Below are 15248 nucleotides of genomic sequence, written 5' to 3' on the forward strand. Positions count from 1 at the left end.
CTCAGCGTTCATAATAGCCATTGGTCAACACATCCCATGTCCAGTTCCAGCACTCTATTAGCCTATCAATTACCCTGCTAATTGCCCAACGACCGCCATAAAACCCCTCCACTTTCCCTAACTAATGCTAATTTATGCACTGCCCATTGCGTGAAGTCAAACAGAACTATAAAGCCATACAAACACTTCAGAAGTCAGCGGGTCAGCCGTAAACCAGTTGACCCGACTGACCACTGCTGGTCACTTCCGGTTCCAGACCCCTTTTCCTCTGCCTGTGGTCAGTGTGAACATGGATAAGCGGCGTGCTTTGGGGGTTGGGTGACAATGCAAACATGACATGATTCGCATTATCACTTATGTCGGTAATTAGCATTTGATTGTCAGAGGGGTGCGCAGGGCCGCTTGACCCTCGGTCAGCGTATTAACACATCCCAGGCAATTGCGGAAAGGTAATGATTTTCCTTTTAAACTAATCGGGTGCTCTAATCCTTTATGATAAAGACAATGCATATCCCACAAAGTGCGCAGATGTCCTGCCTCCTGGACCCTGGGTGTTTTTTATGGTGATCCATCCATATTATCCACGTCCGCGTCACATCTCGGTCCGCGAGTCGCGTCTGGCAGCGACAGGGGACACATTATTTTAATTTTTCCACAGAAATTTTCTTACATTTACCCTGAAAAGTACCCCAAAACCGAGGGAGAAAAGCACACTCGGAGGGTGGCAAAGAGAAGCGAAAATAAAAATTGAAAATCGTAAAATAGAGATGCTTCAGCAATGGAACATTAAATGAGTCTAAATAATTTATGCCAGCTTTGGCGGGTGTGGGTACGTGCGTATAGGACAGACTCCGGCGGTGGAAGGTGTTTTCAGCATGAAAACACCCAGAGCGACATGAGCTCGCATCTCGCTAATTTTTTAAGGTTTTTCGGGGTATTTCCATCCCAGAATAGGCACGGAGAGGACAGAGTTTTATCGACACCCTATATATCGACTCTTTTTAGAAATAACATTTGTGTAAAAAATTCTCTTAACAAAAGAAACTGAAGGATTTCTCCATGCCACCTTCCCAATTCAATTTCAAAATTTGTTAACTATCTCAGTGGCCAATATTCTGCCCTTTTCTAATATTACAGGGTATATCCAGCTTCAACCCCTGCAGCAAGTGGACTCCCCAAATTCCGAAATTTTTCAAAGTATACTAGGCTTTTCCTATGTACTGTCGTATATACACTTCACATGCATTTATGTATGTGTGTGCCAGACATTATTATTTGTTCTCGGGGCTCTTGGCGGCGCGCCCTTAACACATTTTTTAATGCGTTTTCCGGCCGGCGATGTGTGTGTGTGTATTTGCTCATTAAGCAGAAACAAAGTTAAGGAAAGTTTCCTACCATCTTCAGACATTTTTTGTTTCCGTTCTGTTTGCCTTTTTCTTTTGGGGTTTTCCCTGTTTCCTCATTTGACTTTACATGCGCCGCTTTATTTTCCTATTCGGGAAAACAGGGTGCTTTAACTTTGGGAGTACATTTTACAGAATAAACATGTAAAGTCTTATATTGGATGGAGTGCAGATACTATTGATGAGACAAAGAGGTTGAAATCTTTTTACCGCGAAGAAGCCCCTGTATTGCCCGGCGAACGGGAGCTTCCCTCATTAATTTTTGCTTATCTTGACGTTGTAAAATTTTCGTATCCTTGCGACTTGTTTATTTACGTGCTTACTTGCCGGTGTTGTCCTGGACCTTCGAGATCTGCTTTGATTCTGGACGGGGGAGTACCATCTCAAAACACAAGAGATTAAATCTTGTCAATAGTCGCGGACGACGAATATTAATCGTGCTCTACAATCTTAATTACAGAGCCCCACATCCCCACGCCCAGAACCCGTTCCATCGAGCCACTAAAGGAGCAGTCGCGCTAACCACATCACAGTAGGCCCGTGCTGGGCTGTACATTTTAATAATCTTAATAACAGTAATGCCTCTATCGCCCGCCATTATTGGAATCAAAGCCATCGGACTCTGCGGCTGGATGTTGGAGCGTCGGGGGCAGACCTTACCGCATCTGCAGCGGGCTGGTGACCGACAAAAGTCAGCCAGGAACCCGACGAAAACTCACAGCTTTTTCGCTCAAAAGCCGAGTAATTACGCATTCAAGTAGAAAAAGTTTATCTCTTGTCGAAAATTGAAAAATTTTCATTTCATAAAATGAGATTAAAACGCGAGAGCCCTGGTCGCCGCCGATGGGGCAAGAGGCTGTGGCAACTGGAGATTTCGGTCGGCCTGGGGGACAAGACCCATCCCGGGGAGCCGCCGTGAAAACCGTGAAAACCACAAAACCATGGGAATGGACTGGCGGAGAGGGGAAGGACGCCAGCCGCGAAGGGCTTAAATCTAGAAAGTTTACTGCCAAAATATTTTTAAGAAAATTATAATAACGCGAACGATGAGGGGGGGAGAGTAGTGGCCGTCAAGGGAGCTGGGAAGGAAAATAATAATGGCCGACAACGGGGACGCGGCTGCCAGGGAAAGGGTTTCAAGACGAGGCAAGGACGAAGTCGAACAGGGGCGATGAGGGCGAGATGTCCTGGATGACAGTCTGGCAACGCCACAGCGGAGGCTGTGTGTGTGCGTGGCGGGGTGTTTGTCCTGCCAGTCCCGCGTCCATACGCACTTTCAACCCTTTTCGCGCTGGCGGGGAAAATTGCGTAAAGTGCGAAATTCGCTGCGTCTGTGTGTCTGTATGCGTGTACTCGCACACACGCACACCCCCCGATACATTATGTACTCAAAATGTTTCATTTTACGACGTATATACTCCAGTCCGCACCAGCAGATAGCGACTAAAAGGGTTGTCCTGGCCAGCAAATGTTTCCTGCGGCGGTTATTGGATTTCAAAATGAAATCCATTTGATGGGAAGGACGCTTTTGATATGTGGGGTAAGCGCGGCCTTAGAAGCTCGGTAGTTAAATAAATTAACAGCCAGCGGCCAGGAGGGGTCTGGGGAAGTAATAAAGCTGCCACAGGGGGCTCGAATTAGATTTGAGTGATGCGAATTAAGAGTTACATTAACGAGCAGAAATAGCAGAGACTAAGGCTCCATAGGACTCGTCTGGAGATGGAATAGGTGTTTTATAGGCCCAGAGCAGAGTTACCTAAATTTATGCAGCATACTTTTGAGGCACCTATCAGATGACTGGCTTAACTTCTACTTTTCTATGGTCTTTGATTTGACACACACATCTCCCGTTTCGAGAGTGAACAATTGAACTGATTGTGGAAATGGAAATCAAAACTCGCTGCGGAAAACACTGCAAGCAATACAGGGCAGCTGCATGCAGAACTAAGGTCGCGTATAGGGAAGCCGCCGAAAAATTAGCATACGTTCATGAGTTCAATTGAACTGGCGGGAAATCGGGGAAAGCCGCGCAGGATGCTGCAAACGAGGGCAGGAAAAAAGCCGTTTCCCAGAACAGACAGATCAAAAATCCAACAGAACCGAATCTGAATTGAATCATTTAGCAATGGGAGGGAAAAGGTGCCAAATATTAGGCGGAACAAAGGAAGAATATGAATCGCTTTCATATGCAAATTGGAGTGCAATCCGAGCGAGCTGAGTGAGGCTCGTAATGGGAATCTGATTTTGATTTGGCACGTAGCCTACTAGGTGGAGACGGCATCTGCCCAAGCCCTCGTGCTTCAGTGAAAGTGGCGTTCTCGAGAGCTCCTTCTCCGCATCCCCACAACCCTCCATTTTAGTAGCGTTATTTATCCTCCTGGGTACCCCGGGGTCCTCGCTAATCCCTTCCAAATGAAAAGCAGCGTGCGGCCGGCAGAGTGTGTAGTGGAGTTTCTCCCCTCCTGCGGCATCAGCGTGGAAGACAAAATGGCGCCGCTTCTCGAACTAATCCAATTTATTACAGCTCCATAACTTTTTCCTATTTGCTTTTCCCTTCGCTGCCCCCGTTCCACACTCGAGACTGACAGACGCTAAATGCGTCTTATTAGACGAGTTGTGTGTGTGGGTGTTTCTGTGAGTGTGTGTGCCGTGTTTACCCTCCCAGCGTTCCCAGCGAACTTTGACTCTGGCCCCCACCCCTGCTCCGCCTCCTTCTCCGTCTCCGTCTCCTTCAATTTCAAGCTTCTATCTTTTTTATGCTTTTTATGATAAATTGCATTTAGCAACCACCGACGCCAAGATACACCACCACACCGCACCACTCCACTACGCCACCACCACCGCCAGCCCAAGCTGCCACCCTCTCCTACGCAACTGCAATGGTGGGGTGGCACGGCATGCGTTTCCATTGTTGTTGTTAGGATATGGACACACTCGTGTAAAGGATTTAACTTTCGATTAAATCACAAGGGCCCGTCCCCCGAATAGACACATGGAAAATGGCGGTAACGGACTTCCCATGTATCCCATGTATTCTGAACTATCTTTGTAAGGCGTGTTGGTTTAAAACTAGACATTTCAGCGGAAGATGCAAATTATTTTATGACGATCTGCTTAGCAAAACTGATTTTGTGTTATTCACTGTCCCCGGTTAGCACAAGCTCCATAAACCCAGAGCAAACTAAAGACTCCTTTCCACGGAGTGACAACAAATTGCAGGGAATCTGTTTGCACTGTGGCTACTGAAAAATTTTATAGATTTTTCGCTCGTATTAAAAGCAAAAATATTAGCTTGCGTTCTTAGGTGGTTTATCCAAAGGATGAATGTCTATATGCGAGCCGGGTTCACCGAGGAACTTCGCTCAGGACTCAACTCGACTTTCCTCGATTTTCAAGCTGATTTCCCGCTGACAAATATCGCGTGTTTGTCCCTGATCCTTCGGAGCGTTAAGTGCATCCTAGCGGCAGCTCCCTTCGTGTCTGGGAAAACAATGAAAAATTCATGCAAATGAAAAATAAATGCACACAAGCCGAAAAGGATAATGCAGCAAGGAGCACCACAACGCCTCGCGGAGCAGTGAGAAAATAGAAACACATTTCATGCAATTTCGGAACGGACCCTGGCCCAGACCCGGACCCGGCTGCTTTCCAGGACGACTCTTGTGTCCCACTTCGACTCCTTTGTCTGTGGCACGAAATTTCAATAAATTATGCAAAAAATTTCGTGGTTTTCGCGCTTTTCCCTTGGTCTCTTGGTCTTTCCTATCGTCCTCTTGTCCTCCAGTCTCTAGTCCTTTTATGCAACATTTTACTTGCTGTTTTATTCAAATTTGTGTGCATTTTTTATTTGCTATGAAAACAAAAATTTAACGCGTAACGATTTTTATGCGAGAGCAGTAGAGAACTGAGGCAGGACAGAGGACCTTCAACCCTTCCCGGAGACGGCACAGCATCCTCCAGCTGTTTCAATTAATCCCCTTTTTTTGGGTGATCATTGACTGCCGATCTCTGTGTGCTCAGGTAAACGATATGTGTGTGCGAGCCTGCTGCGTATGCAAATAAGTTTGATTAAAAATTTAAATAGGGTCCCCCTCCAGGAACACGCTCACTTTTTCGTGACAGCTGCGTTTCGGGTTGTCGAGTTTGTGGATCGTTGATCCTGGCCAAATGAAATTCACCTTTTGAACTCGCAGGAAGGAGACGTGGATAGAGCGTTCTCGGTGCTAAGGTGTTTTAGGATTTAAAGTTCCAAACATGGAGGAGCTGAAACTCAGAACCATGGAGGAGCACTCATCGCACATGCGCAATTTTCAATTCTTCACTGCTAACCAGATAACTGTGATCCACAAACGCGGATGAAAGCACTTCCAGAGACGGGGCACGAGCTGGCCCGCATGGAGCATCCAGTGTCTTGGCCGCCTTGCTGAGCAGCAGCCGCAATACAAATGATTGTGTTTATACTATTAAAGTAATTTACTGAAAAATGACGCCCTGCCAAAACAAGATAATCCGTGGAGGGGAGCCCCTCCAACAGAGCTGCTCGTCAAAGTCAACCGCTTTAGCTGGGGGTTAAGTAGCTGGCTGTCTACTTAAGCATAATCGAAGTATGGCGAGGCGATTGCGATCTGCGCCGATCGATCGCTGGCTTTATCACAACATTCTGCTTTCTGCGGGGGGCTGGAAGACGAGAAGACGGATAAGTGTGGTCAAGTGCAATAGCTGCTGATCGGGGCCGTCGAGGCAGCCTAGGCAGTCGAGGTGCGAGATCTGCAAATAATGTGGTCCAGGGGCCAGGGGCAGACTCCGAACTGGAGTCAAAGTGGGGGCCATGTGTTCGCCTGGGCGATCGTTAGCCCGACCCGCTCCTCTGCGGTGCACAGCTCTATTAACCCTTGCCGCTGATTTGGTGATAACGATCGTAATCGTAGCGGGACTCTAGGTGCAACACATGTTGCACTTTCCGCGACTCCCTGCCAACTCGAGGCACGCTGTGTGCTGGCCGTATTATTTTCCCCAATTTAGAAAATGGCTTTCCAGCCGAAATTAGTATGATCCAATGTCCGCATTTATCGTACGTTCGCCTTGTTAGGGTTCTCCGAAACCGAGTGCAGCCCAGAAATTGAGGCTGATGGGGAAACATGTGTTTTGGCTCCTATATGGCTGTGATTAGAAAGCTCTGAGTTCAGAAATTTCTGCCAAGAGGGCAACCATCTATAGCGGCCTGAGTTTTCGGCTTTCGGGGAGCCTGACTGGCGGCGACTGTAATCTGACAAATAAATAAAATGTTTATTAAATCCATACTCATAAATATGCATGGGAACACGGCGGGGGTATCCTGACGGCTTGGGGAACAGAAACTCAATGGGGTCTTCTAATTACGACACAAAGGGTTTGGCTCTTACAGTAAAATCAAACAAACCCCTCCACAGACAGGAGGCGGAGTAATCGTTCTTCGGTTCCAGTCATTCGCCAAACGAAAAAATTAAGAGCCATAAATATGCATGAGAGACTTATGGGGGAGGGGGGTATGTGGGAATCGACTTACGTAAAGCGAAAGGCTTTCCTCCCAGAAACAAAACAAACTCCCTTGGAGAAAGTTGCAGCTGAAGGCCCTCACATAGTTTCCGTGTCTAAGCGAGTCCGAAGGCCATTTAATGAGTGGTGCAGCCTAAACGGAAAAGGCTTACAATTAAGAGAAAATATCGGTCTGTCTGCTGCCTTTATTGGCGTTCGGCATTTTCGGCTATTTGACTTTGCGGTTCATTGATTAAAATCAAACTGTTTGCGAGGGTAGGACGCCTCCTGCTCGAGGACATTCGTACTACGTATCAGGCCCGCTTCCTGTTTGTTTAATTGTGTTTCTGGGCACCGAGTTCGTTTGTCATTCTCATTAAAGCACGAATGCGAATCAATACGGGCTATCCTCGAGCGCTTGTATCATCACCCAGCGTTTATCAATCGCCATATATCGTTATTCGTTCGTTTATCGTTATGCCAGAGTCGCTTGCAAATGATTTCAATTTTAGATTGCTGAATGAGGAAATAATGTAGGTCCGATTCCCCTCCACACATCGTCGGTGGGCACTGACAGGATCGAGAGGCAGCGAGTCAATATGGCTTAATATTCGGCTTGCATGGCTCTGGTTACTTAATTTAAAAGACACCCAGCGATTATTGGTTTGAAATTGCTTAGAACACGCGAGTACGTTTGCATTTTTTGTGCGAATGTCTATACGGTCGAGTAAATAGGTAGGCGTTGATCCAGAAAATACGAGTTCCTTATTGTTTATTGTCAGGACTCTTACTTCGAGCTGATAGAGGGGCACTTTTATTAGTCATTCGCGAAAGTCGGCAGACAAACACTTAGCTTCTCTCTGGTCTTGGGCTCAGTACCGGTGTCATGTGTCTGCTCAGTCTTTGAGCAAGACCTCCAGTATGATGCGATGTAGCTCCGGCTATACGTCCATTAATCTTCCCACTCGCCTCTATTCTCGTGCAGCGTGGTGCTACCTGTGTGCTACCTGGGAAGGCGGCGTGCTATCGCCTCACCTTTCATGATGCAATTTGCATAGCGTTTAGGTTGCCAACTTGGCATCGCATATTAATATATTCGAGTCACAGGGGCGCGCTTCCTTTCATGCCATGTTCGGTTTCACATCTCTTATCCTCCCGGTAGCATCCTTTCCAAGTCTCACGTGTACACGAAAATCTTTTTTGTGCGCAACAAGTCTCTGGACAAAATTCTCGTCTGATAAATGATACTGCAAACAGCTCTTGACGCGATATGCATAGAGCCCATAGTCCGGTGGTCATTAATAATTGCTGCGGATTGTCCGGGACTGGCCAGAGAGGACAGGGCATTACATGGGTATGGTGGCCGTTCTCAGGGGCAAGAGGTCAAGTGGGAGGCTCTGAATGGAGCATGCGATACCACTTTTACATATCAAATGAGGTTCAATGATTATCACTCAGCTCGTGTGATGCGACCTGTGGAGCAACACTGGGAGTGCCTCCACATCTTGCCGCTGGTCGGGGGATGATGATGGATTATTGGAACGTGTTGCTGGCTCGGCATCGAGGATGTACAAGGAGCACACGAGACTCATTAATCCTGGCGGCAAACGGTGGCCCGGTCCTGGGACCTCCTCCTTGACTCATTTGTGCCAAAAACTTTCAGCTTGATAAATTGCCCTTTCACGCATCCCTCACACTCTCGCACCTCGGCACCCGGCTTGGGGCCTTCAACTTTTCCAATAGATAAACACTTAACACGTTTTTGCCAGTGGCTTAAACACTCCCCTCTCAACTGTTACTCCCTGTTTGCCTGACATTCAATCACTTCCTGCGAAGCGTCCTCACACCCCTTTTGCATCCTCTGGTATGCAAATACTTGGCAGCTTTTCTATATTTTTCCCATCCGAAACGTTTGTTTTTTGCCGTCTGCCACGTTATTTCAAATTTATTGTGCGGTTTGTTTTGCGAGATTGTCACGTTTTGCTTCTGACTGTTCCACAAATTTAATGGGAGCGTACACACATGGGGTAAGAAAACTTCCCGGACCAAGTTTTTGACTTACATCTTTAATAGGTCGGTGCTTGTAATAAATATAATTCTTCAAGTGTAATTCTTTTATTAATCTGAGTCGCTGGAACTTCTGGCGCTTCCCTCATCATCTTCAGAGTCTTCATCCAAGTCGGAGCCCGTTGCTCCGGAGGCAACTGATGAGGCCGAACTCCTGCCGGAGGTCCCTGAAGTGGAGCATGGAGCTGCCAAGTCCTCATCGGCATCCGATCCGCTGTCATCACTCCGGCTCCGCTCGTCGTAGCCGGTCTGGCCGTCACTTTCGCCTCCGCTGGAGTACTCCTCCTCATCGTCGTCACCAGATTCCGCATTTTCGTTGCCCGAAAGGCACTCCTATTTTATGGATCCTAGTAATTTTTCTGTTCGTCAAACTTCAGGACTTACTTACCGAGGCTAGCCTCCTGTTGCTGGGCAAAGTACGGAGGTCGTGAAGCTCCCTCATTAGAGCGTTCCGCTCCATGGAGTGGTACTCGCGCTGCATGTGGCACTCGGACTGCAGCTCCCGGTTCTCCTTGCGCAGATGGAACATCTCGCTCAGGATCTGGTGCTGCTTTTCCACTATGGTGGTCACCAGCTGCTCCAGGTTCTCAATGGTCACCTCGTACTCCCGCAGTTTTTTTTTCAGCAGCCAGTTTTCGGCACGACAGTCGGCCAGGTCGGAAGCGGAAATTTTCAAGCTGTTATTGCCGGCTTCTGAGTCACTCTCCCCTCTGCGGGGCAAAATTAAGAATAGTTCGAAGGCGAAACACGTAATACAAACTCAAGTGTGGGGCTTGCGGGGTCAGGACCATTCTCGTCAGAAGTATGAGTTTCCAATGAGGGATCCTCCAGGGTATCACCATCGGTCTGGCTATTTTCACCGCCAGCATAGTATTCACAAATACAGGACATTTCCAGTCGAGTTGTAGAACCTTTGACAGATTTTCCTACACGAGGTGTCTGGGCTTCAGAACTGCCAAAAATGTTATCGTTCGTAGTCGCCAGAGAGGATTATTAAATTAAAAGTGTCTCCCTGCAACAACCGCGTTTCATTGACTAAACCTCCTGCCACCCAACGCGGGGCACACTTTACGACTTGACATTTTCACACTTTGTTGGCAACGTTTCGGACTCCTCCGGCACATTCCTTCCTGCTTCCTGCTTTCTCCCTCCTGCGGAGCTGCCAACTGACTTTCGCTCGTCCTTTTCGCGCAGCGTCAATGTCGCCAACGATGCAAGCCTGCACGGACCGGCTGCCTTCCGCCAGGATCTGCGAGTGTGTGGGGAGGACTTCCTTTTTGTGCGTCGGTGGATTGAAGTGCAAAATTGGTTTAAGTGTTTGCTAAATTGGCAGCAAAATGGCTTTTTCAATTTATACACAACGTTTATGTACGGGCCCGGGTCTCGGAGATAGGAGAAGCTGCCGAAAAGTTCCACCACAAAAACTAAACATTCGCGTCCCAAGGCGAGACTTTTTTTTGGCAACAAGTGGCGCCTAGCTAGGTAATTGATATTTTCAGTCTCTTTGCCGATTGTTGACTTTGGCTTGTGAGCAGACTTTTGGCCTGCTGGAGTGCAGGATGGCCGTAATTACATGCCCATAAATAAATACGGTTACCAACCACTCCCACTGGCCATTTCACACGCTCAGAGTCGGCACTAAACGGTTTGGTCCAGAACTCGAGTCGCTCACACATATCATTGGCAGTGGAGATAATCATGGCTTACACCCAGGACACATACACACATTTTATAGACCATTTGGAGGCCTCAGCAGCCGCAGAAACCAGAGTGCGGAGTCGTAATCGTGATACCTAAACAACGCCAAATTACACACCGGAGGGCGCTACGCAGGCCATGTTAACATAAATTTCCGCCTCTCCCCTGGCAGATCTCCTTGCCGCTGCCTCCCAGGAACTGGGATCAAGCCCAGCCTGAAACTACCAACTAGACAACACATGCAAGCGCACATTTAAAAAGGCATAAGTCATACGTGGCTAATAAATTGATTTGCCAAAGTGGATTAGAGTTCATTGCTTCGCAGCTTGCAAGAGGACGCAGCCTGGTTGCGATTGGATCCCGAGCCCCTGTATGCGCCCCTCTATTTTTAACTCCGACTTAACTATGTGAGCATTTGGAGAAAAGCCCTCTGCCCGTGGAGGGAGGACTGGCAGGGTCAACCCCCAAAACGCCCGCCAACTGCTCTTGCACTCGAAGAAACCCGTCATCGATTTGGGGATAAGAAAGTTAAAGGAAAAGTATCTTTACTGCCGTTTAAGTTTCTCAGCTCCATCGATTGGGCAGAGGGATAGTTGGGTTTTTGGGCAGACATAAATGCAAGCTTGGCAAACATATTTCCCGAGTGCACTCTCGGCGTCGGCAAGAAAGAAAATCGCTAAAAATGCCAGTTTGAAGTCTATTATTTGCTGGACACGAGCATATATTGATTGCATCGCAGTCGCCTGGTCAGCAATGCGATCCAGGAAAGCAAATTGCTTCAGCAAATACTCGTACTCCAACCAGGAGGGGGAGGAGACCTGCACTTGGACGTCGGGATCAGGTGGGAGTGGGGGAAATCACATGGTAATCGGTGCTCTGCGAGCGAGCCAAAAACATGGAAAGAGGGAACAATTGGGGCCCAGTTTCGGAGGAGGTGTTCCAAACCCGTTTGCAGGCGCAAAGTGCAGATCCGCTTGGAGAGTTCGCGAGTCGGCCGACTTCGGGACTCGGCCGATTCGTGTGGTGCAGCATTTAGCGTCTTGATCGGTTTATCACCGATTAATTAGAGTTTGATAAATACGCGCACGCCGTGAGTGTATAAATCACAGCAGCCCCGCTGCCAGTCGGCCAGGCAGCCCCAACACGGCGGGGGTAGGCGGTGGGGAAAAGCCCCAAAAAGTAGATGCCGAGCGAAATTTGCATATCCACCCACCCGCATGAAAAAAAGTAGCAGTCGAGCAGAGCTGGGATCTGAGGTAAACGTGTTTTATTTTTGCACGCTTGCTTTTTGATTTTTCACCGCATTTAGCATTTGCTTTGTTTTGGGCTGTCGCTGCTTTTGACGTCGCCACACAAGCAGGATGTTTTGAAAGGAGTAAGCGGAGGAGTGGCGGCAGGGGGTGGCTGTGCAAAAGTGCAAAAATATCTTTGAACATTTCCCTGTGTGAGAATTAATTATGAAAGAGAAGGTCCTTTGAGATGCGCTTGACGGCCACGACGAGATGGCGACAGCGACAGCGGCAGCGGGCCTGACGGGCAGGACTTTTTGAATGCTAATTTGGGTCTGGATTTCGGAAAGGACCTGGCCCGCTGCATATGAATGGAAATACAATTTTTCTTGTTCAATTTTTCCACTTAGCCACTGGTATGTCCTTGCTTGCTGTACCAATTATTTAACGACTGAGGAGCGTTGGCTCTGCATAGTTTCTGTATCGAATTTCGTGGAGCTGTGGCTCCCATTTCTATCGCTGACGCAGAAGACGAAGACCCTGGCAGATCCCAACTTAACTGGTTATGGTTCTGTGCTGACTGCTCATTTTAATTCGCCTTTCACTGCCACATTTACGAGAACATGCCACGGGGAATGTCTTATGGTTTATTACCACAAGCAGCACACAACCGGGACTAGGATGGAGGTTATTATTCGACGACTACTCGGCACCATGATTGCTACCTTTTTGCTGCACTCGGATTGCATTTGCTGGGCGACGTCTTTTATTCTTGCCCATGGCAGTGGCAAAAATGTTGACCACTTTCTGCATGGAAGAGTTTTTCACTCCACTTCAGGAGCCGCCCCTCCAACCTCCGCTCCTCCATTCCTCCACTCCTCGGCCCCTTTTAGTTTTTGTCGCACTGAAATTGCTCTCGAGATATCTTCGTTACGGAATGAATGACTACTTGGACTGGAGCAATGTCCGGACGGTCGGCTGCGCTGGACCCACCCAAAGTATTTGCGGTTTTTTCTTCACATCCTTTTGCACAATTATCCTGATTTCAATATTACTGCGTCATAAACAAAGCCGTAGACTGACCTCTTAGGGCGCAGGAGTGGGAGCTCCCAGAATTGTGAACAAAATTATTATTATTTGCTTGCTCCGGAATTTGCATAGTAGTTCTGGTTCTTGAAGTTTCTTATCCTGGCCCAGGTTCCTTCTTGTGGCCACCTCAGTTTGTTCTTTGTCCTTAGACTTACTTCGTTAGGTCTGCTGGCCGCAAGGATTCGAAGAGAATAACAGGAAATTACTGTTCCGAATTTATTTGTTATTTGGGAAATAGTTCGGATTTCTGATAATTGTTTGTTCACCCTGCCGATAAGGTAAGGACTTAGGTATGCCTCGTAGAATATAGAAATACCTAAGTCCTTACCTTTAAATTGTACGTCCTTGCCAAATTCGCCAACTAATTTGACAACCAGCTTGGCGGCCCTGGCAAAACCTGGGGGGAGAGGCGTCTGAGACTCAGCAGCACACATACCCGCCCCCACCTTTTCAGCGTCACGCTCGGTGGAAGTCATTCCTCTTTCCAGCTCGCATTCAAATTGGCTTAATTTGCCGAAAGTGGCGTCCTTAAACTCTCCGAGGCAGTACAATTTCCGAACAATAAAATCTGCACATCAGTCCCACAAGCATCAGGCCAACATGTCCCTGCAAGAACTCGCGTTGACATTTTTCAGAAACCCAAGTCTCATTTATGGCTTCCCGGCTTGTACTTAAATGCTTTAGGTTTTCGCCGAGCGGCAATTGAAAATTCATAAGCCCCGCAGTCGGCAGATCTCCATTACCTCCCATTACAACCCGCAGAAGCAGGAGTAAACAAAGCACAAACCCAATAACCCAGAATTCGGGAAATTGGCTGATGTGTTTTTCGCGGGAGGGTGGCGTCACTTGCGAATTTTCCGACTGCGAATTTTCCAGCATAAAGCACTCAACACGCCGACACGTGACAGTTGTTGCAAAATAGGTTTGCCTTTCCCATTTCCCGCCCCACCCCGGCCGAACGTGTGTGGCTGTCGCAGTCAAGTGTGTAATCTGTGGTACCATTTTAAGAGGTTTGAATAGATTACTTGATTATTCCTGGTGCGCCTGGGGGGAGTACGGGAAGAAAGCGTCTAATCCGATGCTGAATTTCTCAATAATCGAGTTTTTACGGATATTGAAATGTACTTGGGGAGGGTCCACACTGAAATTGTGGTTAGTAGATGTAATTAATATTTAAAACAGATGTTGGGGTTCAACTTTGCATCCTCTTTCAGCGACGTCTGCCATTCAATAGTCGGGGAGGAAATTGCGAAGAGCCTAGCCAAAGGTGGGCGGGGGAAACCCTTCCAGGAGTGTAGAAAAAGATTGCAAAAAAGAAAAGACAGTCCTGCAAAGCAAAGCTCCTGCATCCTGCATTCGGCATCCTGCGGACCCAGTCGAACTCGCCTCGCAAGGCACAGTTGGCATCAAATTATGAAATAAGTAAGAGAGCACTCCATGCATTAAAAACCTTTTAATTTGCTAAATCGCCTTGCCAGACATCGTGGCTAGGGCTCAGGTCTCCCATTTCCCAGTTTCCCTGTTGTTGTTGTTGGATTGCAAAGGGGATAAGCGGAAGCGGATGGAGCGGAACGAAGTCTGTGCACATTTTTGAGATTTGCAGACGCCTAAAGGAGCTGCCCTGCCTACGCGCATAGACACTTGTTTCGGGGATTCTTTGCGTTTTATTTTTGGCAGCTGGGAAAGTTGAATAAGCCATGCAAACACTAGAAAGCAGCGAGACTGCTTGAGAGTTCTTCCATGAGTGGGAGGGCCTGCGCCTGAGCCGGAGTCTGAGCCTTAGCCGGCGATAATTTTCACTTTTGTGTTCGGGGAGTCAACACAGAGTTTCCTCACGAGTCAGTGCATTGGGGATCCCTCCACTCACCTACAGTTTTTCTCTGCTTATTCCATTGTTCAAAGTCCTGACTCGACAATTGCAAGTGTGCACAATGTGTGACTCTGATTAAAGTGCCCCTGATGCGGACTTGTGCTTTAAAGGCGCCTAAAAGCAGGCACCGCAGCAACCGCGCACAGATGCTCGCTGCATGAGAGAAAGCAATTAAACTTGGTCTACAATCCAAGTCACCACCGATTCGAGGCTGGCCGATCGCATAGCGTGTCACCTGCAATCAAGTATTGTCATGGCATGACTCTGCCGAATGTAAGGCCTCAAACCCCCACCGCCAAAAGAAAGAAGATGCGTAATCGAAATTAAGCAAGTCTAGAGCCCGAGCCAGCGCTGGATTTAATTTAATTGACAGCTCGC

The 15248-nt window shown here is 47.8% G+C and overlaps 1 protein-coding gene across 1 annotated transcript; it reads right to left on the reverse strand.

Moving 5' to 3' along the window:
- Positions 1 to 8963: 8963 nt before the first annotated feature.
- LOC6494372 lies at positions 8964 to 9903 on the reverse strand. Its single transcript, XM_001960407.4, has 3 exons — positions 9745 to 9903; positions 9373 to 9694; positions 8964 to 9317 (listed from the first exon to the last, which is right to left on the reverse strand). The coding sequence occupies exons 1-3, from the start codon at positions 9873 to 9875 to the stop codon at positions 9036 to 9038; spliced, it is 735 nt and encodes a 244-aa protein (XP_001960443.1). The 5' UTR covers positions 9876 to 9903; the 3' UTR covers positions 8964 to 9035.
- Positions 9904 to 15248: the final 5345 nt, after the last annotated feature.

The sequence above is a fragment of the Drosophila ananassae genome, chromosome 3L, assembly GCF_017639315.1.
Source record: "Drosophila ananassae strain 14024-0371.13 chromosome 3L, ASM1763931v2, whole genome shotgun sequence".
In the NCBI taxonomy this organism is placed as follows: domain Eukaryota; kingdom Metazoa; phylum Arthropoda; class Insecta; order Diptera; family Drosophilidae; genus Drosophila; species Drosophila ananassae.

What these genes read in the sequence shown, in the direction of transcription:
- LOC6494372 (XM_001960407.4), bottom strand. Translation starts at nt 9,875, where the DNA reads ATGTCCTGTATTTGTGAATACTATGCTGGCGGTGAAAATAGCCAGACC. An exon ending in CCCGCAAGCCCCACACTTGA is followed by an intron (nt 9,695 to 9,744) that starts GTTTGTATTACG and finishes TTTGCCCCGCAG; the next exon opens with AGGGGAGAGTGACTCAGAAG. An exon ending in GCAACAGGAGGCTAGCCTCG is followed by an intron (nt 9,318 to 9,372) that starts GTAAGTAAGTCC and finishes TCCATAAAATAG; the next exon opens with GAGTGCCTTTCGGGCAACGA.